At 59.5% G+C, this 19,465-nt stretch overlaps 2 protein-coding genes across 5 annotated transcripts; both read left to right on the top strand.

Moving 5' to 3' along the window:
- Positions 1 to 5,197: 5,197 nt before the first annotated feature.
- On the top strand, positions 5,198 to 11,134 carry LOC107537419 (aldehyde dehydrogenase family 3 member B2-like). 4 transcript variants are annotated; one of them, XM_087822445.1, is made up of 10 exons: positions 5,198 to 5,238; positions 7,218 to 7,380; positions 7,808 to 7,918; positions 8,113 to 8,233; positions 8,417 to 8,502; positions 8,622 to 8,703; positions 8,944 to 9,330; positions 9,947 to 10,113; positions 10,583 to 10,682; positions 10,950 to 11,134. In XM_087822445.1, exons 1-10 carry the CDS (start codon positions 5,198 to 5,200, stop codon positions 11,132 to 11,134), a joined length of 1,443 nt encoding a protein of 480 aa, XP_087678571.1. The 4 variants fall into 4 exon arrangements, with proteins under 4 accessions (XP_087678571.1, XP_016068919.2, XP_016068920.2 ...); XM_016213433.2 differs by having other exon boundaries at positions 5,198 to 5,256; XM_016213434.2 differs by lacking the exons at positions 5,198 to 5,238; positions 7,808 to 7,918 and having other exon boundaries at positions 7,219 to 7,380.
- A 3,881-nt stretch (positions 11,135 to 15,015) lies between these two features.
- ACY3 (aminoacylase 3) lies at positions 15,016 to 19,307 on the top strand. Its single transcript, XM_016213413.2, has 6 exons — positions 15,016 to 15,333; positions 16,238 to 16,433; positions 16,697 to 16,790; positions 16,939 to 17,046; positions 17,305 to 17,414; positions 19,092 to 19,307. The coding sequence occupies exons 1-6, from the start codon at positions 15,098 to 15,100 to the stop codon at positions 19,305 to 19,307; spliced, it is 960 nt and encodes a 319-aa protein (XP_016068899.2). The 5' UTR covers positions 15,016 to 15,097.
- Positions 19,308 to 19,465: the final 158 nt, after the last annotated feature.

Raw genomic sequence — 19,465 nt, 5'->3', positions numbered from 1 at the left:
GCAAGGTTTGGTGCTCAGGGGGGCCCCGCCCATTTATCAAATGCAGGTAGAAACACAGTAGGCGCCTGGAGCCGGCTGCCCTTCAGACTTGCTTCCAAAGAGCAGAATATGAAAACGTGGGGGGGTAAATAAGAAAATGTGGGGGAGGGGTAAATATGAAAATGTGGGGGGGTAAATAAGAAAATGTGGGGGAGGGGTAAATATGAAAACGTGGGGGGGTAAATATGAAAACGTGGGGGGGTAAATATGAAAACGTGGGGGGGTAAATATGAAAACGTGTGGGGGGGTAAATATGAAAATGTGGGGGAGGGGGTATCCACATGATGGAGAAACCTTGGCTACAACTCCTCAGCCAGGTGATCAAGGCCAACGCCAACAGTAAAAAGTCACGTCGACAGCATGGAACTGCTGATAGGATGTGACGGGAACAGCAGGGTAAACCTCCCTGGTTTTCCTCCCAGTCTAATCATGAGAAAAACATCAGACTAACCCCAATTCTACAAACTACTCAACCCAGCACTCCTCAGGACTGGCAAAGCCATCGAAAACAAGCAAAATCTGTGAAACTGCTGCTGCCAAGGGGAACCGAATATGACGGCCGTGCAGTGTCCTGGCCGGGATCCCGGTGGAAGGCCTCGTGAGAGACGCATGGGGTGTGAAGCCTGGTGGACGGTGACGTGCCGATGTCCACCTCTCAGTTGTGACCGGCGTGCCGTGGAGCTGTAACACAATGCCAAGAGAGGAGGCTGGGTGGCAATGTACGAGAACTTTCAGGATGATCTCTGCAGTCTCTGCAAATCTAAACTATTCTAAAATAAAGAGCTTATTTCAAAAAGCAAAAAAAAACCCACCAACAGACCGGAATACCCAGGGACCGTGGGAAGCTCCCAAACAAGTGACCTGTGCCGGGGTGAATGACCGAGGACGCTGGAGGACTGCCCCCCGCTGGACTCCGGGGCGCCACACAGCCCGGCGAGCAGGGCAGCTGGCGCTGGTGAGAGAACAGGGGACCTGATTCGAAAACGGGCCAAAGGCTGAAGCACGCGCCTCACCAGAGAAGGCCCCGGCGGTAGGTCAGCGCCTGAAAAGGTGCTTCATAGGCCATCGGGGGCACGCAAACGAAAACAACAGCGAGATGCCACCACGCAGCCGTGAGGGTGGCCCAAGGCCGGAGCACCGACCACACCCGACGCCGGTGAAAACGGGGAGCAGCCTGACCACACCCGACGCCGGTGAAAACGGGGAGCAGCCTGACCACACCCGACGCCGGTGAAAACGGGGAGCAGCCTGACCACACCTGACGCCGGTGAAAACGGGGAGCAGCCTGACCACACCTGACGCCGGTGAAAACGGGGAGCAGCCTGACCACACCCGACGCCGCTGAAAACGGGGAGCAGCCGGCGCTCGCGGTGCCCGGGGCAACGAGAAACAACAGCCGCGTGGGAGGGCAGCTCGGCGGCTTCTTACAAAACCGAACCTGCTTGTACCCTGCGATCGAGCAACTGTGTTTTCTTGGTCTTTACCCAGAGGAACTGAAAACTTGCATCCACACAAAAACCTGCACACAGATGTTTATAGCGGCTCTCTCCATAACTGCTAAAGCCTGGATGCAACCAACATGTCCTTCGGCAGGTGATGGATAAATAAACGGTAATGAATTCAGGCAACGGAATTTTATCCAGTGCTCGAAAGAAATGAGCTACAGAGCCGTGAAAAGACATGGAGTAACCAATGTGCCACTCGGGGGGGGATGCCAGTCGTGCAGATGCTGACTCTGGGTGTGTGTGGGGGGAGACAAGAGGCACACGGGAAATTTCTGTACTTTTTGCTTAATTATGCTGTGACCCTAAAACTGCTCTATAGAAAATAAAGTTTATTAACTCGAAAAAAGAGATACTTGGCAAGAGATTACTATTGCAAATATATCAATAATTCCTGCAAATCAATAAGACAAAATTAAAATAACACAATGGAAAATTAACCAAAGAAACTGAACCGAAAAGAAGCCTGAATAGCCCATAAGCAACTGAGAATATGCTCCACCCCAACAGCAACGGTAAAATGTAAGATAAAACAATTGTAAGATGCCTTTGCACACCCATCGTTAGTTTCCCAGGATTGCCACAGCAAATGACCACGGGCTCGGCCACTTAAGAGACAGATATTTATTCTCTGGCAGTTCTGGAGGCCAGAAGTCCAAAGTCAAGGCGTTGAAGGGCCATGCCCTCTCTAAAGGCTCCTTTCTTTAGCTTCCGGTGGCTCCAGGCGTCACTGGATTGTGGCCGTGTCACTCCAGACTCTGCCTCGTCTTCACGTGGCCGTCTCTTCTGTCTCAAATCTCTCTCTCTCTTAGAAGGACACTGGCCATTGTATTCAGAGCCACCCAGACAATCCCGGATAATCTCATCTCAAGAGCCTTAACTTAATTAAATCTGTAATTTTATCTTATTTTCCAAATAAGGTCACATCCACAGATTCCAGGGTTAGACCATGGACATACCTTTTTTGGGGGGTGGGGGAGGGGAGCATCATTCCACCCACTAGAGTCATTGGCAAAAGGTAAAAAGCCTGACAATCCCAAGTGTTGGAAAAGAGGTGCGTCCGCGGGGAATCGCGTACGGCCTTAGGTGTGTTACTGGATACTGAGAAGCGAGGAAAATTCCAGGACGGGAGGGACAGGGAAACTGAGGCAAGAAAATGAAACAAGGCCAGGCAGCTTCCAGCCAGTTTGCAGCAGGACCTTGTTTTGAGAGCAAGTGGTTAATTAATACCCCTGTTCTCACCAACCAAAGAATGCAGGGCAGGAGGGGGCAGGGCAGGGCAGGGGCAGGAGGGGAGTTTTAATGCCTCTTCTCGCCACCCTGGAACTGCCAAGGCTGGAAGGGGAAAGGAGGAGAGAAGACAGAGTTTTCATCTCCGTGTTTGAGCAGAGAAGCCGGCAGTCACAGGGCTCGGCAAGATGAAATTGCCAGGGGCTTCCAGTAAGTTCCGGGAAAGCCGTGCAGAGTAAACGGGAACCCAGAGAGTCCGTGTGCACCCCGATGCCCGCGGAGGGACTTAAAGCCCAGGGACGGGGGTGCATGAGCCCTTGGCCCGCCGCGCTCCAGGCAGGTGCCATTTGATAGATTCGCTTGCCTTGTTTCTTTAGGAAGTTTCCTTGCTTCACCTCTTTAATAAATTGGCTTCACTGCAACGCCATCGTTTGAATTTCCTCCTAGGAGACTGGTAAGCACGGAGGCGGGGACAGCGCTCTCCCCTCGACTCAGGGGGCTGTCCACTGACACCCTTCCTGGTGTTGGGGTGCCTAGAGCAGGTGCAGTTTCATTTAGTCGGTCTCTTTGGAGGCCACGTGCAGGCCACATGCAGTGTACCTGGGAAGGCTACGGCTACGCGGAATGTGTCGTCTGCCTGCTCCACTGCCCTGGCCACACCCACGGGAGACACGAAGCAGCACCCGGTGCTCCTGGCAGCGACCTTTGTAATCGCCCAACACTCACGGTCTGAGGTTTAAAAACACGCAAAGCAGTCCAGGGTAACGTTGAATGACTGGGTTCAAAACCTCAGGAGCTTCCCCATGTGCTCCGAAAGCCACCCCCTGCTGGGAGCGACCCGAGAAAGGGGCAGGTCCCTCCAGTGACCCGGAAACTTACTTACCAGGCTTGTCTTGGGCCCCACACCCAGGGGTCTTACCTGATCCGGTCACGTCTACCATCCGGACAGTCTCAACACCCTGATATAGCTGCCAGGCCGGGTCAGGCTGCCTTCTCCATAAAATAACGTCCCTCTCCTTTGTTTGTGGGACTTGCCTGTGGCTTTGGCTGTAGCTTGCGCCTCCCGAATTGCAAGTCTTTGCTGTTCCAAATTAACCCATTTTACTGGTAAAATAACTGTTATTTTGAAGGTCAACGCGCCCCAGAGCCTCAGGAGGGAGCGCAGCCCTGCAGGCACTTTGATTTGGGACTCTGGCCTCCACAGCCGAGGCAATGTGTTCGCAAGGGCGTCTTACAATTGCTTTATTTTACATTTTACCAGTTGTTGGAGGTTGAGCAGATTTTCGTTTGCTTGTGGGCTCCTCAGGCTTCTTGTTGGTTCAGTTTTGTTTTAACAGCTTTATTGAGATAGAGTCACGCATTTGACGTGAACGGCGGTGGGGTGCCAGGCCTCCTGAGTCACGCCATCCACACCCCTGCCCTGACTTTCCTTCCTGGTGCGGCGCTGACTCCACTGGGGTTTGTGGGGACTGTGGCTCCCTCTGGGCTATAGGGGACTGTGTTTGTGGGGGACTGTGTTTGTGGGGGACTGTGGCTCCCACTGGGCTCTGGGGGACTGTGTTTGTGGGGGACTGTAGCTCCTACTGGGCTGGCCCCCGTCACAGCCAAGGATGACCTCAGGTGTGTGGGCGCGCACAGGTTCTCACATGCTCCGCGTGGAACGGTTGACCTGCTTCCCAGAACCTAGGAAGTGCTTGAGAAATACTTGCAGAAAGAAGAGCCAGCATTTGTGGACTCTGACTTTGTACCAGGAGCTATGCTTCTTACCAGGTGATTTTTCTCAAGAACCATGGCAGTTAAGCACTATCGTTACCGCAGAGAGACTCAGAGGTTAAGCCACTTGCTCAGGGTCACACAGTAAATAGGAGCTTAAAGGAACAAAGGAAGGATGCACCGCTCTGCAGCCACAGTTTCCCTGGCCAGCGCAGGCTCTCTCTGCTGCAGCCGGGCCGCTTCTTCTGCCGGGAGGATGCCAGGCAGGCGCCGGAGGAGAGTGCAGATGAAGGAACCTGTGGTGTGGGTGGGGTGGTGGACATGAGGACCTGGTGTAGGGACCTGGGTGGGCTATAGAGCTTTGCTGACTGAGGGCTTCCTGGAGGAGGCATCATTTGCTGCCAGGGTTCTGCTGATACTTTCATCCGGTAATTTCCACCCCCGCTCTCATCCCCAGGTTTTTCTGTTTGTCAGGTAATTTCCTGACAGCCTGGACTTACCACACCTGTTCCAGATCAGCTGAGGGCAGGGAGAAGTGTAGGTGTGTGACCTGGGGGCAGGTGGACTGGCCCGGTGGGTCTGTCATGTCACCCAGGTGCTGCACCCCTCTCAGAGGCCGCCTCGTGGTAGCCAGTGTCTCCCGGGAGGACGAGCAGGAGGCAGAGACGGTGTGAGACCTGGGCAGGGGCAGAGTTGGGTCATCTGGAGGCAGAATGTCGGGCACAGAGGGCAAAGGTCCAGTGAAGGATCCAAGGTCGCAGCCCACACTGGGGTATGTGGGGCCATGGGGGCGAGGGGCGGGCCAGAGGGGCCGGGGAATGAAAGGCACCGGGGCATCAGCGCGGAGGGACTGGCATGTGGGGCCACAGCGGGCACTTCGCTCCACGCAGGGGTAGATGCCATCCTGCCCTGGTTGAGCCCAGTGTCCTCAGCTCAGTTCCACTGTCCGAATCTCACTGTCCCCCGTGGACACACCTGGGAGCAGCCTCAGAGGAAACCATCCCGGCCCAGGGCTGGCCTGGCCCCCGGGGGGGGACAGACCCCTTCCTCCCTTGAGGGGCTCCCAGGTTGGGGGGAGGTGGGGACCGACAGGGCCCAAGCATGTGTCTCCAGGCTGTGCGGGGAGCAGAGGAGAGGAACGGGACTGAGTCTGGTTCCAGGTTATAAAGGCGACACTGTTCGTTTCGGGTCCTGGAAGTGTTGCGTTCTCACTGTAGACGATCTGGAAGCTGCGGAAAGTTGCTGAGAAGTCGATAGAAAGCTCAGGCACAGGCTGGCGCGGTTGGCAGGGCCTGTAGGGGAGGGCTGGGGGGGGCTGGACCCCCACATCACAGCGGTTGGGAGGGCAACTCAGGTGGCCTCTCGGAGCCTAGGTTTCCTCATGCTTACGATGGGTGACAGTAAGGCCTGGAGGCCCAGGTAAGAGGACTCACGCCGTATGTTCAGCTCCAGACGCCAGCTCTGCTTCCCCCCTGGGTGCCATGGTACATCCACTGCCCCCGGAATAAATCCCGACTCCCCAGGGAAGCTCCTGCCCAGCTGCATCTTGTTTCTCACGATCCACCATCGCAGGGCCTTTGCACACACTGGGCCTCTGTCCAAATCCCCTGCTCCCCTCCGCGGTAGGAGTCTCTAGCCAGCCTCCCCCAGGGCTGGCAGCTCCCACTCATGGCTGTAAGGCCCTTGTGTTCGGTGTCATTGTTGTCCCCTGTCTAGGCTTGTGAGTTCCTCCCGAGGGCTGGCAGGTCTGCCGCAGAGGGCAGGTCCAGTAGCACCTGCCGGGTAGGCAGCCGGGAGGCCCTCGTGGGCCCGGGTTCCTGCTCCCGCAGAGGGTGGCGAGGGAAGGAAGCACCACAGGTGAGAGGCAGGACCAGCTGTCCAGCTCCAGCCCCTCTGGGGACGCTGCTGACACCAGCCCCCGCCCCCCAATGGTCTGCTTCCTCGTTTTACTGGGCAACGCTGGGTCTGCACCTGCGGATGGGGCTGCGTACAAGCTAAGCCTGAAGCTGTCCCAGGCATTCCGGTGTGCACAGCGAGGACACAGGCCATGAAGGCTGAGGAAGGCAGGGAAATGATGCCTGAGCTGGGGCTCGGGTCCGGGGATGGACGGCAGGACATCTAGGCGCCACAGTTCATTCCAGACTTCTCCGCTCCGGGCCTGGACTCAGGGCCGAGGCATGGAGGCCTAGAGAGGCCCCAGGGAGCGGTGGGCGAAGTTAGAGCAGGGCTGATGGAAGGAGCTGCTCAAACCCCGGGCAGGGAAGCGGGGCGCGGGCAAGTGATGCTGGCATGCCAGGCAGCGCCCTCGGGCAGTCCTGGAGCCTGAAGGAGCTCCAGGCCAACTCTGGGACTGCGGGTGGCAGTGCCCACGGCCAGAGCTGGGCCCCAAACAGCCCCATCCAGCCCAGCTGCTCCGGGAAGCAGGTGTTTCCTGGGCTACCCAGCATCTGCCCCTATCTCCCCCATTCCTCAGCCGGGAACACCCACTGAGCCAGCACCAGTTGCTTTGCTTGTCTAATCTGGCTTGTGGTCTGGTGTTCTGGGTGGGGGTGGGGAGGCATGAATGTGGGCAGGTGCATGTGTTTGTGGGGTGCAGGGCCAGCCCTGGCCCTCTGGGGTTACATGTGAGTCCCAGTGAGGGTGCCTGTGAGCCCTCACTGTGGGGGTGGGCAGAGGCAGGGTGGGTGTCCAGAAGGTGGGGAGCCCCAGCCCACGCTCCCACTCCCCCCGCAGGATGGACCCCTTCGAGGACACGCTGCAGCGGCTGCGGGAGGCCTTCAGCTCGGGGCGGACGCGGCCTGCGGAGTTCCGGGCCGCCCAGCTCAGGGGCCTGGGCCGCTTCCTGCAGGACAACAAGCAGCTTCTGCAAGAGGCGATGGTGCTGGACCTGCACAAGGTGGGGAGGGGAGGGGAGGGGAGGGGAGGGGAGGGGAGGGGAGGGGAGGGGAGGGGAGGGCAGGAGCCGGCCATGTCCCCAGCTCATTCCCGCCCATCTCACAGACCTTCCCTGGCACGCAGTGCCCACAGGTGCTCTCAGCATTAACTCCTCAAACCTGCGAGGCAGGCTCGAGTGCTGTCCCCATGTTACTGATGGGGAAACTGAGGCACGTGAGGGTTATATTACTTCCTGGTCCCACAGCCAGGAAGTGGTAGAGCTGGCTTGGAGCCCAGGCCACCTGGTCCAGGGCCCGTGCAGTGCTCATGGGACCAGCTGTGCTGTCCCTGGAGACTGTATCCATGTCCAGGGCAGGGACCCCACACACCAGATCTCTTCCCCATCCTGCCCCCGGCCTGACCCTTGACTTGACCTTCAACCCATCCAGTCGGCCTTCTCTTCGGACCTGTCTGAGCTCATATTGTGCCAGAAGGAGGTGGCCCTGGCGCTCCAGAACCTGCACACCTGGATGGAGGACCAGCTGGTGGCCAAGAACCTGGTGAGCTGCTGTCTGCGCCAGAGGCAGCTCCAACCCAGGCCCCCTCGCCACACTGACCAAGGGCGAGTCACTGACTTCTTCAGGACCTCTGTGTCCTCATGGGGACGCCACTGCACAGGCACCTCAAGGACCCTGGAAGTAGGGGGCTTTGGGGGGGTCCCTGGCTAGACCTCACCATCTATCCTGTACCCCAGTTAATGACGCTGAGCTCCACCTTCATCCGAAAGGAGCCCTTCGGCTTGGTGGCCATCATCAGCCCCTGGAACTACCCTGTGTACCTAAGCCTGCTGCCCCTGGTGGGCGCCCTGGCCACAGGTGAGGACAGGGTCGGAGTCCTATGCCCCCCTGGCCCACAGCCCCTCCCACCGGGGAGCCTCAGGATTCCATCATGTGCCCCTAGCCTCACCCACCCTCCCTGCCTCTGTGCTTTCTGATGCCAGCCCCTGGGTGGGTGTGGGGACAGCAGCGCCCCACTGTGTCCCCGATCTGCTCCTGCAGGGAACTGCGTGGTGCTGAAACCATCAGAAATCAGCCGGGGCACAGAGAGGGTCCTGGCCGAGGTGCTGCCTCAGTACCTGGACCAGGTGAGTGTGGCTCTGCCCCATCAGCCCCAGTGTCTCTCATTCCTGCCCCTGCCAGCCTCGGAGGCCAAACTATCCCCGGGGTCCACGGTGTCCCCTGAGCTACCTGCCCCTCCTCGCAGAGCTGCTTTGCCGTGGTGCTGGGTGGGCCCGAGGAGACCGGGCAGCTGCTGGAACACAAGTTCGACTACATCTTCTTCACGGGTGAGGATGGCCCCGCCAGTGTCCTAGGGGGAGCAGGGACATCCCAGAGCAGGGTTGAAAAGGCCGTGAGGGTAGGTGGCTGTGGCCTGCAGTGAGGAGAGTCCCAGAGGGCAACCAGCCAGGCCTCTGGGCCTTGGAGGGGTGGGATCCTGGGGCGACACGGCCAAGGGCAGATCTGAGGTGGTGCCTGAACCATCTGGCCAAAGCCAGTTGAAGATGGAGGTCAACCCATATCCCCAGGGAGCCCTCGAGTTGGCAAGATTGTCATGGCCGCAGCCGCCAAGCACCTGACGCCCGTCACACTGGAGCTGGGGGGCAAGAACCCCTGCTATGTGGACGACAACTGCGACCCCCAGATCGTGGCCAACCGCGTGGCCTTGTTCCGCTACTTCAACGCTGGCCAGACCTGCGTGGCCCCCGACTACATCCTGTGCAGCCCCGAGATGCAGGAGCGGCTGGTGCCCGCCCTGCAGAGCGCCATCACCTGCTTCTATGGCGAAGACCCCAGGAGCTCCCCAGACCTGGGCCGCATCATCAATGAGAAGCACTTCCAGCGGCTCCGGGGCCTGCTGCGCTGTGGCCGCGTGGCCATCGGGGGCCAGAGTGAGGAGAGCGACCGCTACATTGGTGAGTCCAGCTCTCCCGACCACAGGACCCCCAGGCTAAGGCCCTCCATGCTGGAGGCCAAGCTGGGCCCTGAGGTCCCCACAGCCCCACTGGTGGAGCCTAGCTGGGTCCACAGCTCTGGTGCCACGATTCTGGGGCACTAATGCCACGTTACTGTGGCCTGAGCCTGTGGCCCCATGACTCCACTCTGGTCCAAGCCCTGGATTCTGAGCTGGGTCCCCACAGCTCCCAGGTGCTCAGGTTCCCAGCTTCTATACCACCATCTGCTGCACCAAGGCCGGGATCCCAGGTCCTGTGAGCCCACAATTTCTGTCCTGAGCACCCACTGGGCTGTCCTTACAAAGCAGCCCCAGCCTCTGGGCCACACAACCCAGTGGTGACGCTGCTGCTCCAACAGGCTGGGACCTGGGACCTTGGGCTCCAGGGGTCTGAGATGCAGTCACCCCGAGACTGTAAGAACAAGCTGGGGGTTCTCTGGACCCCGGTTCCTGGTTACTTCTCAGGGGCTATGGGGAGACTCTCTTCCCTAGAACATTCCCGAGCCTGGAGCCCTGGGTTCCTGGGCCCTGCCCGAGGCCCCATGCCTGGGGCTGAGCTGTCCCCTGTGCCCGAGCAGCCCCCACGGTGCTGGTGGACGTGCAGGAGACAGAGCCGGTGATGCAGGAGGAGATCTTTGGGCCCATCCTGCCCATCATGAATGTGAGGAGCCTGGACGAGGCCATCGACTTCATCAACCGTCGGGAGAAGCCCCTGGCCCTGTACGCCTTCTCCAACAGCAGCCAGGTGGGGCTCCGGTGGGGCTGGGGCAACAGAATAGCTGAAAGGGGTGCAGACTCCTCTGTTGGATCACCTGGAGGATGGCTCCCTACACAAGGGTGCCTGGCAGGGGAGGGCTTGGCACCAAAATCCTGCCAGATGCCTGGCCGGTCAGCTGTCTGCCCAGCAGCCTCCACCTAGACAGAGAACCCCCTGGCAGCTGAGAGTACCCCATTTTCCTAAACCATGCAAAGGCTCTGTATGAGTGAGCAGAGCCCTAGAGGGAATGGGGTGGAGCAAAGCTGCCACCTGCCAGGCAGCCAGGCTGGGCTTGCTACCCTTTCAGCCGCGACGTCCGGTCACAGGCCCTCCATGTGGTGCTGGAGAGGTTTGCTCAGGAGACGATGGGGACAGGGGACGCTCCTCTGCTCCCTGTGGAATGGTCGGGCCCGAGCCCCTTTCCTGATGACTAGCCTGCCTCCCCCCCGTCCCCCAGGTCGTGAACCAGATGCTGGAGTCAACCAGCAGCGGCAGCTTCGGAGGCAATGATGGCTTCAAGTACCTGAGTCTGTCATCCATGCCGATGGGGGGAGTCGGTGAGCCCTGCCCTCCTTCACCCTCCAGCCCCCACCCCAGGGAAGCCTGCATTGGTACCCCAGACCCAGGAAAGCCCAGTTTGGCCTTCACTCGCTGTTAACCTTGGTCCAGGCCTTGGGCCTCTCAAAGCCTCAGTTTCCCTATCTGCAAAATGGCTCTTAGAATGGCCTGGGTCTCCTTGAGCTCGCTGCCGGGGGTCGGCAATGGGTGCTGCTGAGGCTGGGTGGGCTGCCCGGCCTCGGACCCTCACTTCCGTGCCCATGCAGGCAACAGCGGGATGGGAAGATACCACGGCAAGTTCTCCTTCAACACCTTCTCCCATCAGCGCGCCTGCCTGCTCTCCTGCTCGGGCCTGGAGAAGCTCAATGAAATCCAGTACCCACCCTATACTGCCTGGAAGAAGAAGCTGATAAGCTGGACCTTGGCCTCCCAGAGCTGCACCCTTCTGTGATTGCTCTGCCCATCTCCAGCGCCCGACCTCCACAGCCCCTCTGTCTCACTGCTGCCCAGGTGCTCAGTGGTCCATGAAAGGCAGGCATCCCATCCAGGACTGCACAGACCCTGCTCCCGGCGTCTTTGTCTAAACTGTCCCCCTGCTGGACAGGACCTCTGGGCTGCTAGGCCATCTCTCTGGGTGCCAGAGTCCCCTATGCATCCTCCTGACAGATTTGTTGACCCTCTACTTGGATATGTCTGGTGACGGAGAACTCACCCCCATAAGGTTGGGCAGCTCCTGTGGTGAGAAAGCACTCCCTGATATTAGATCTATACTTAGGCTCCCAAAATACAAAGCTGTTTCTAACTGCACCACTCACACCTGGTTTGGGGAGCTGTTTGTCTGACCCGAAGTGACCTGATCTTGAGCCCAGATCTGGCGAATTGCTTGACGTACATAATTGACAAGAACTCTGCTGCTGTGGGGAATCAGTAGGAAGCAGTGCTGCGGTTGATGGGCCATGTCTGCTCTGAGCACAGGAAGGGTTTGGCACAGGTGGTCGCAGCTGTCTTCCCTGCTCTAGACCCCCAGGAGAAGATCACTGTGTCTGACATATGGGGAAACTGAGGCCTAGAGACAGGACCAGGCTAGACTGAGTTGACACAGTAAAGCAGGGCAGAGCTGAGTGATGGGAGGCTTTACGGAGAAGTGTGGGGTAGGGATCAGTAAACAGAGCATATCTGGTTCATTGCGACCAGCCTCTTGCTCTCTCCCCGGTCTTTAACCAGGAGGCCCACTTCCATTACCCCCAGTCTTGCTTTGGTGGGCTCCTCACCCCGCAGAGCCTGGGCTATGCCCTGAGGTTGAGGGAATAAGGGGGCGTATGGTCGTCCTGATTCCCTGGGAATTGTTGGGCAGGAATGGGCAGGTGGTCCTGGCGAGGGCTGGGATAAAGGAGCAGGCTGTGAGGAGGGTGACGAGAAAGCAGGAGGAGGGCGGTGAGCAAAGGCCGAAGGGGAGGCGGAGCCTGCTGAGGACGGTGAGTGTTCAGGCAGGGGCTCCAAAGCCACCGGACAGGAGCCCTTAGGAGTGGCTCCCAGGTCACGTGGCTCTCCTGGGTCAAGCCTTACAATTTTGTGGGTTGACTCAGGTTTTGACCCCTCTCTGGGCCTCAGTTTCCCCAACCGCAGTGAAGAAGTTGGCTTGGCCTGCCCCTTCTCTCCTCCTTTACTCCTCCCAGCTGCCAGGGGGCCAAGACAGCCTAGGCCCAGAGAGAGCACCGACTCTCCCCAAGTCACACAGCCTGTCAGGGATGGATGCCAGAACCAAGGGGGCCCGGGGATGCCTCTACTTCCTGGGGCTCAGAGGTGGGACTCAGCAGGCCCACCTCCAGCCTGTCCCTGCTACTGCAACACAGACATGTGTACACATGACACAGGAACACACGGATCCTCAGGCTAGCACACACACGTGCACACATGCATGTACTCAGTCTGGTTTGGGGGCTGCTGTATCTGGGTCCTCTTGCCCCAGCCGAGGGCCCCCTTCCATTCTGTAAATACCCTCTGAAACAGGGAAGCTGAATCCCTGCCTAGGGAAACAAAACTGCAGGACCCCCTACTGCTGTCCTCCCCAGAGCTGGGGGCTCAGCACCTCCTGGCCGGAAGTACCCTGGCCCCCAGCAACCCCCACAATAGCCAAGTCTGCTGAACAGGCCCTTCCTTCCTCCCCAAGAGGCCCTGCCCGAGTCAGCGGAATCTCAGCAGAGCTGGGGGGCCCCTCTATCAGAGACGGTGGTTTCTGACTCATAGCCATGGCCCCTGAGGCCCCTGCCCAGAGTGCAGACCGCAGGGACTAGGAGAGGCAGACACAGGCTCACCCGCTGACTCCTCCGCCACCACCAGTCTCAGCCAAGTCATTCCACTTCCCAGAGCCCAGGTTTGATCATGAACCCAAGGGGGTGATAGCTACCCACCCTTTGCTGCCCTCCAGACTCCAGGAGGAGGTGCCCTCACCCCTCTCCCCAAGAGCTATCAGGGAGTCCTGCTCTCTTGGTGATCTGATTTCACACCTCATCACCCCCACCCTGTCAAGGTACCAGCCACCCTGATGGGAGCCACACTCCCCTTGACTAGGGGTGGCAGACAGGAAAGTGGAGGCGGGCCCAGGCCTCACCAGGAGTTGAGTGTGACCTGAGCAGCTGCAAAAAAAGTTGGCCTGGAAGGTTCCAGCAAGGCCACCAGAGCCCCCACCTGCTGAGCCTACTTCTGGCCAGGGCTGGACCAGCCTGGGAAGACTAAGTCTGGGGGCGAAGAAGGCCTGGGATGCCTTGGGGGGGTCCAACCTCAGGGACCTAGGGCCTGGCACAGAGTAGGCACTGGGTGACCAGACTGAACAGTTCACTGCCCAGCTCTGCCTCTCTCCTCTGACCTTTGGATCATCCTCGAGGCGTGACAGAGCTCTGGGAAGCCCTGGGAGGTATGTGTCGGGGGCCCCTCTGCAGCCAGGGCCTCTGTGCCCGATGCTGGTTCTACTTACAGAAGAGTCTGGCCCCACTGCACCCGGGAGTGGGGGCCCCTGGGGCTAAGACACTTGCGATCTCCTTTGGCCCTCACACCAACCCTAAGCTTGGGGAGGAACAGGCGTAGAGGTTGGACTCAGACAGAATACCCCCAGGCTCCAGCTCCAGCTCTACCTGGTGCCCTTGGGCATTCCGTCTGAGCCCCAGCTGCCACATCTGTGAAATGGGTCTGAGGGTCTTCTCCAAAACAGAGCAAGCTGAATCACGAGCTACACCCGTCCCTCTGGGGGCTGCAAGGGCAGGAGCATGTTGCCGAGGGGATGAAGGGAGAACGACATTCTTATCTGGGTGGCCGCCAAGGCACGTGACTCAATAAGTAATGTAGTGGCTGGTCTGGTGCGGCCCAGGCAGTCAGTGGGGCGAGCGGGGGCTGTATTCCAGGCCCCCGCCCTGGGCTGGGCACCTGTGAAGTAAACAGCTTGTTTGGCAGCCCTTGGGGCCCTATCGGGGTGGGAGGTGGGGGGACTTCAAGTTCATCCCAGGCCTTAAAGTGTCCCTGCGAGTTATTTCCCGAGGCCATGCGGAGCTCCCCACTGGGAGCCCTACCTGGCTCTGGACAGTGGGGCTGTCCTATGCCTAGAGGAGAGACAGAGGGCAAGGACACCAGCCTGGCTGCAGGACCTGAACTCAGTGGACTGTGGCAGCGGCAAGCAGCGGTGTGAGGCAGAGCTGGGTGGGGAGACCCCTGGCTGGACCTCAGCCTGCGGCCCCCCCCCCCGCTCTCTTTCAGCTCGTCACAGACACTTCCTGCCTGGGGATCTCTGGGCCCACAAATACCCTCTGCTTTAGATGGTGCACACCCAGCCCCAGAGGGAGGCCCCGGAAGCCAGGACGCCATCGGCAGGTAACCACCATGTCCCTCTGCCCCTGCATGGCTCAGGCGAGCAGGCGGGAGTGGAAAGGAGCAGGAGCTGCCTGGAGCCCTGGCACCTGACAGCTGGTGCACTGGACGCTCCCTGCTTCCCACGCTGTGCCCTGGTTTCCCCGTTTATGACACGGAGGCCTAAGCCTCTTGCTATCGAGAGCACCCTGCTGAATCCATCGCCCTGAATGCCTGGGCCCCTCATCTCAACTTAGGGGAAAGAAAGTCCTGGTCAAAGGCAGAGGAAATGGTCTCGGAGATGGGAGGGAGGGCAATGCTTACCCTCCCAGGAAGGGTGCTCAAGGCACTGCAGGCACCAGGAGTTAGAAGCCTTGAGCTGGGTCACTGGAGGTGCCATGGAACTCAACTGAGTGACCTACGTCACATCTTTTGACAGGCAGCAGACCTGCCTGGCTTGGACTCATCAGATCTCAGGGAGCTCACCACCACCACCCCAGCTCTGAGCGCTGGGCCCCGCTTCTGTGCTTCAGCCGCCTAGGCAGGTCCCCCCACCGGGGCCGCCACCCGCAGAGGGATGTGCTCAAAGCCTGTGCCTCGAGAGCCCCTGCGCCGCGTGGCGGTGACCGGAGGCACCCATGGCAATGAGATGTCTGGCGTCTGCCTGGCCCAGTACTGGATGCAGGCCCCAGGGGAGCTGCAGAGACCCAGCTTCTCCGCCATGCCCCTGCTGGCCAACCCCGCGGCCACGGCCGCCTGCCGCCGCTATGTGGGCCGGGACCTCAACCGCACCTTCACCAGCGCCTTCCTCACGTGAGTGTCCTTGTTGCGGTGGGGCCCCTGCCTGCCAGGTTGGCCCAGCCCGTTGGACTGGCACTGAGGCCCTCACCTCAAACTCTCCCTCCTCTGCTTTCGAGGGGCACACCCCTCTGCTTTCAGCACCCATTCTTCCGTTCTCAGCTTAGAGCAATCCAAATTGATATCATCTCCTCCAGGAAGCCCTTCCTGATCTCAGGGTGGGTCAGGGCTTCCTCTGGGTTCCCCAGACCCAGGGCTTGCCTCAGATCAGCCCCACAGGCTACATTTACTGGTACCCCAACCATTGTTCCACCTTCCTTTAATGGATATTCGCTGAGCCCCGTCTCTGAGCCAGGCTCTGGCCAGCTCGGGTGAGAGAATGGGGAGTAGAAACAAGGTGCTGTTCTCAGCTTACTGGGGGAGACAGAGGGAGAACCCAGTAACCACAACCCAGGAGGCTAAATGCAGGGTGGGGGTTACACAAACCTGACCAAGGGTAGTCAGGGAAGGCTTCCTGGAGGAGGTGGTATCTTAGCCAAGCTCTGAGAGTGAGTAGAAGTTAATCAGGTGAGGAGAGGAGAAAAGGAGTTTCCAGGGAAGGGCCCAGCATGTGCACAAGTCTGGAAGTGAGACCAGCACTTTGCTTGGAAGTGTGGCTGGAGTGAGAGCTGGTGAGGCAGGCGGGCAGAGCAGGCCAAGGGTTTGAGCCTTATGGGGGCAGCAGGAAGCCAGCAAGAGCCTGAGAGGGGCAGGCATGCTGCAGAGGCATGGATGAGCCCTGGAGCTACTCTGTCTCTCCTGCAGGGTCTCAGGGGCTTCACTCCTGTCAGCACACGAGGCTTTCTGCCCTCACCCCATTAAACCTCTGATGCTTGACTGGGACTGTGAGTGGCTGATACCCCCATCCCTGCCCCTGCAGTGCCAAGGCACACCCAGATGACCCATACGAGGTGACAAGGGCCCGAGAGCTGAACCAGCTGCTGGGACCCAAGGCCTCGGGCCAGGCCTTTGACTTCATACTGGACCTGCACAACACCACGGCCAACATGGGCACCTGCCTCATCGTGGATTCCACCCACAACGTCTTTGCCATGCACCTGTGCCGCCACCTACAGGTGGCTCCGTGCTGAAGAGTGCAGAGCCAGGGAGGGTGGGGAAGAGATCTGGGATGGTGCTGGCGCCTCCTCTCTCGGAGCCTGGGATTGGGGGAGAGGCGGCTTCCTGAGCTCCAGTCCCAGGGCCCTGCCACCTGGGGTACTCCTCTGTATCCCCCCACCCCTCCCCACCTGCTGCTCTGTGCTTCCTCCATGCTTCACCCCTCGCCTCAGTTTCCCCTCCTAGGTAAGCCTGGAGCCCTGACCCACCCCTCCACTCACAGCTGCAGAGCCCGGAGCTGCCCTGCCGGGTCATCCTGTACCAGTTGACAGGAGAAGAGAGTTACAGCCTGAACTCGGTGGCCAAGAATGGAATGGGTGGGCCCAGACCCCGGGAGAAATAGTGTGGAGCCGGGAAGGGCGGGGCTGGGAAGGGCGGGCCAGATGATGGGTGGTGTCAGGGGTCTGGGGTGCGGAGCATCTGCCTCTCCAAGCACCTTCCTGACCCCTTCCTCCTGGCCCCCAGCCCTGGAGCTGGGCCCCCAGCCTCAGGGAGTGCTGCGGGCTGACCTTTTCACCAGGATGAGGGCCCTGGTGGCCGCAGCTCTGGACTTCATCCAGCTCTTCAACCAGGGTGAGACCCCGGGACTTGCCAGGAAACTGAGGCCCAGAGAGGAGGGGACCTGGCCCAGCGGCCAAGGAGCCAGGCTCTCCGGTGGGCTGGAAACCAGCCCTGAGTGGCCCACACGGTCCACTCTGCCCCAGGCCTGGAAGGGGGGTTCTGGAGAGAGGGTCCTGGAGGGCGGGTCCTGGAGGGCGGGTCCTGGAGGGAGGGTCCTGGAGGGCAGGGCCTGGAGGGCGGGGCGGGTCAAGCACGCAGCCTCCTGCACAGGCGCAGCTTTTCCTGCCTTTGAGATGGAGGTCTACAGAACCCTGGGCAGTGTGGACTTCCCACGCACGGAGGCCGGGGACCTGGCAGGCACTGTGCATCCTCAGCTGCAGGTGTGTGTGTGCGTGGCAGGGTGGGACTCCTAGGTCACAGTCTTGGGAGGCGTCAGAAAACTGAGGCACAGACAGGGACCACAGTGCCTCCCATACGGTCACCGGCACCTCAGAATCAGGAGCAGGGGGCAGTGGCCTGGACGCCCTTGCCCACCTGTACTGCGTCTGCAGGAACCCTGCTTGTCCACAAGCCTGGGACTCTGCACAGCGATGCTCCCAGTGTCTGTGGAGGGCACCTGGGGGCTCTTCAGCAGCCTGGGCACACCTCTTCTGGCTGCAGAAGGCAGAGGTGGGGAGGGGGTGGGAGCAGTGACCCTGCTTGGAGGTGCAAATACAGAGCCCTCTAATATCCAGTTAATTCCTGGAGTTTGCCTATGTGCTTCAGCAGGGAGTCCAGCACCTTCCTCTCCAGGCCCCCCCTTCCTGAATGTTCCGGGAACTGGGTAATCCTACTCCTGCACCTGGAGGGAGGCAGGAAAGAATGGGCGGCCAACAGCTGCCGTTCTGCTGCCACATGGGGTGTCTGTGGAACAAGGCCCACGCCCTCCGAGGCCTTTGCTTCCTGCAGTGCCCAGGTGGCAGGGCTGCCCGAGATAGGTGTCTCAGCCCTAGCCTTATTAGGAAGTGTTCCCCAAACCCCCCTCTGGCCTTCAGACTTGAGAGGGGCTTCAGAGGGGCCACCTGCCCTGTTGGCACAGGCCCCCCTCACTCTACCTCAGAGCTCAGCTGCTGAGCCCAGGGACCAGCCAGAGCCCCTCTCCCATGATGAGTCCTTGTGGGCCAGTGGGATCCTCTTCTGCCAGTGGAACCTGGGTGAGGGACCCTCCAGTGTCGGAGGTGTCTGAGTAATTCTGAACCCCTGCAAGGATGGGGTTCTGTCTCGGGCAACTCCACCTCCCTCGGTCAGCCCTGTCCATCCCGCAGCAGGGGGGCGACCTGGCAACGCTGAGAGCACCGCAGAGCACGGGCATGAGGGAGAGAGACTACTGGGAAGACTGTGATGTTTCAAAAATATTCTAGAAGACCAAAGTAACAATTGTAGGAAAAGTCAGAACTTGGTTGGACTTTTCTGTTTCCTTTTGAGGTGTTATCTTAGTGTCGTGGTGGAGGCGCTCCACCCTTTCAGGGTGTAGGGCTGGAGTCCTTAACCACCCTGCCCATCTCCCCTGCAGAGGCGAAGTAGTAACAGTCATTTTGAGTGATTTCTTCCACAATTTTAAATTTTATTTAATAAAGTTCTATATTATATTTCTTAAGTGCCAGACATTTTTAAGCACTACTAGCCATTTAATTTAAACCTTAGGGTGACAAGGGGAGAGATTATAATCCCTATTTTAAAGCTGAGGGAGCTGAGGAACAGAGAGGCTAGGTGACTTGCTCCAGGTCACACAGCCAGCAAGAATTTGAACCCAGACTTCACTATCTGTGCTCGTAACCACTGGGCTACGCTTCCACAATGACAAATGTCTTTCTAAGGAGACCCGTGTCTCCAGTTCTAGACACAGGGCCTGTTGGCATCTCAGTAGACACCCTGTCACATTGATTGAGGAAGTAAAGGAGAGAGTGGGCGAGGCCATAAGTGAAGGCATCTCCTGGGCAGTCCCTGCTGGCATCGCCCCCACTGGGGCCGGGGCACAGGTCGGCCCCAGCACCTTTGGCCCTTGGCTCTCCTCCCAGGACCGAGACTTTGAGCCGCTGCGGCCCGGGGCACCCATCTTCCAGATGTTCAACGGCGAAGACGTGCTCTACAAAGGGGCGTCCACCGTGTACCCCATGTTCATCAACGAGGCCGCCTACTACGAGAAGGGCATTGCCTTCTTCCAGACGGAGAAGCTCACGTTCTCCGTGCCCGCCCTGCCCGCGCTGGCCCCCGCCCCCGGCCCGGCTCCCTAACCCGGGCCGCACCTGCTGGCCTTGGCCCTCCCTCCTGAGGCACAGTGCGCAGCTCAGGGGCCTCCTTGGCCATCATCCTGGCCACACACACCCTCACCGCCATGCCTCAGTTTCCCATCCTATAAAGTGGAAGGATGTCAAAGGGTCCCTGGTTTGTG

The sequence above is a fragment of the Miniopterus natalensis genome, chromosome 11 (genome assembly GCF_054644295.1).
Source record: "Miniopterus natalensis isolate mMinNat1 chromosome 11, mMinNat1.hap1, whole genome shotgun sequence".
Classification (NCBI taxonomy): domain Eukaryota; kingdom Metazoa; phylum Chordata; class Mammalia; order Chiroptera; family Miniopteridae; genus Miniopterus; species Miniopterus natalensis.
This window is presented reverse-complemented; position numbering and strand designations above follow the sequence as displayed.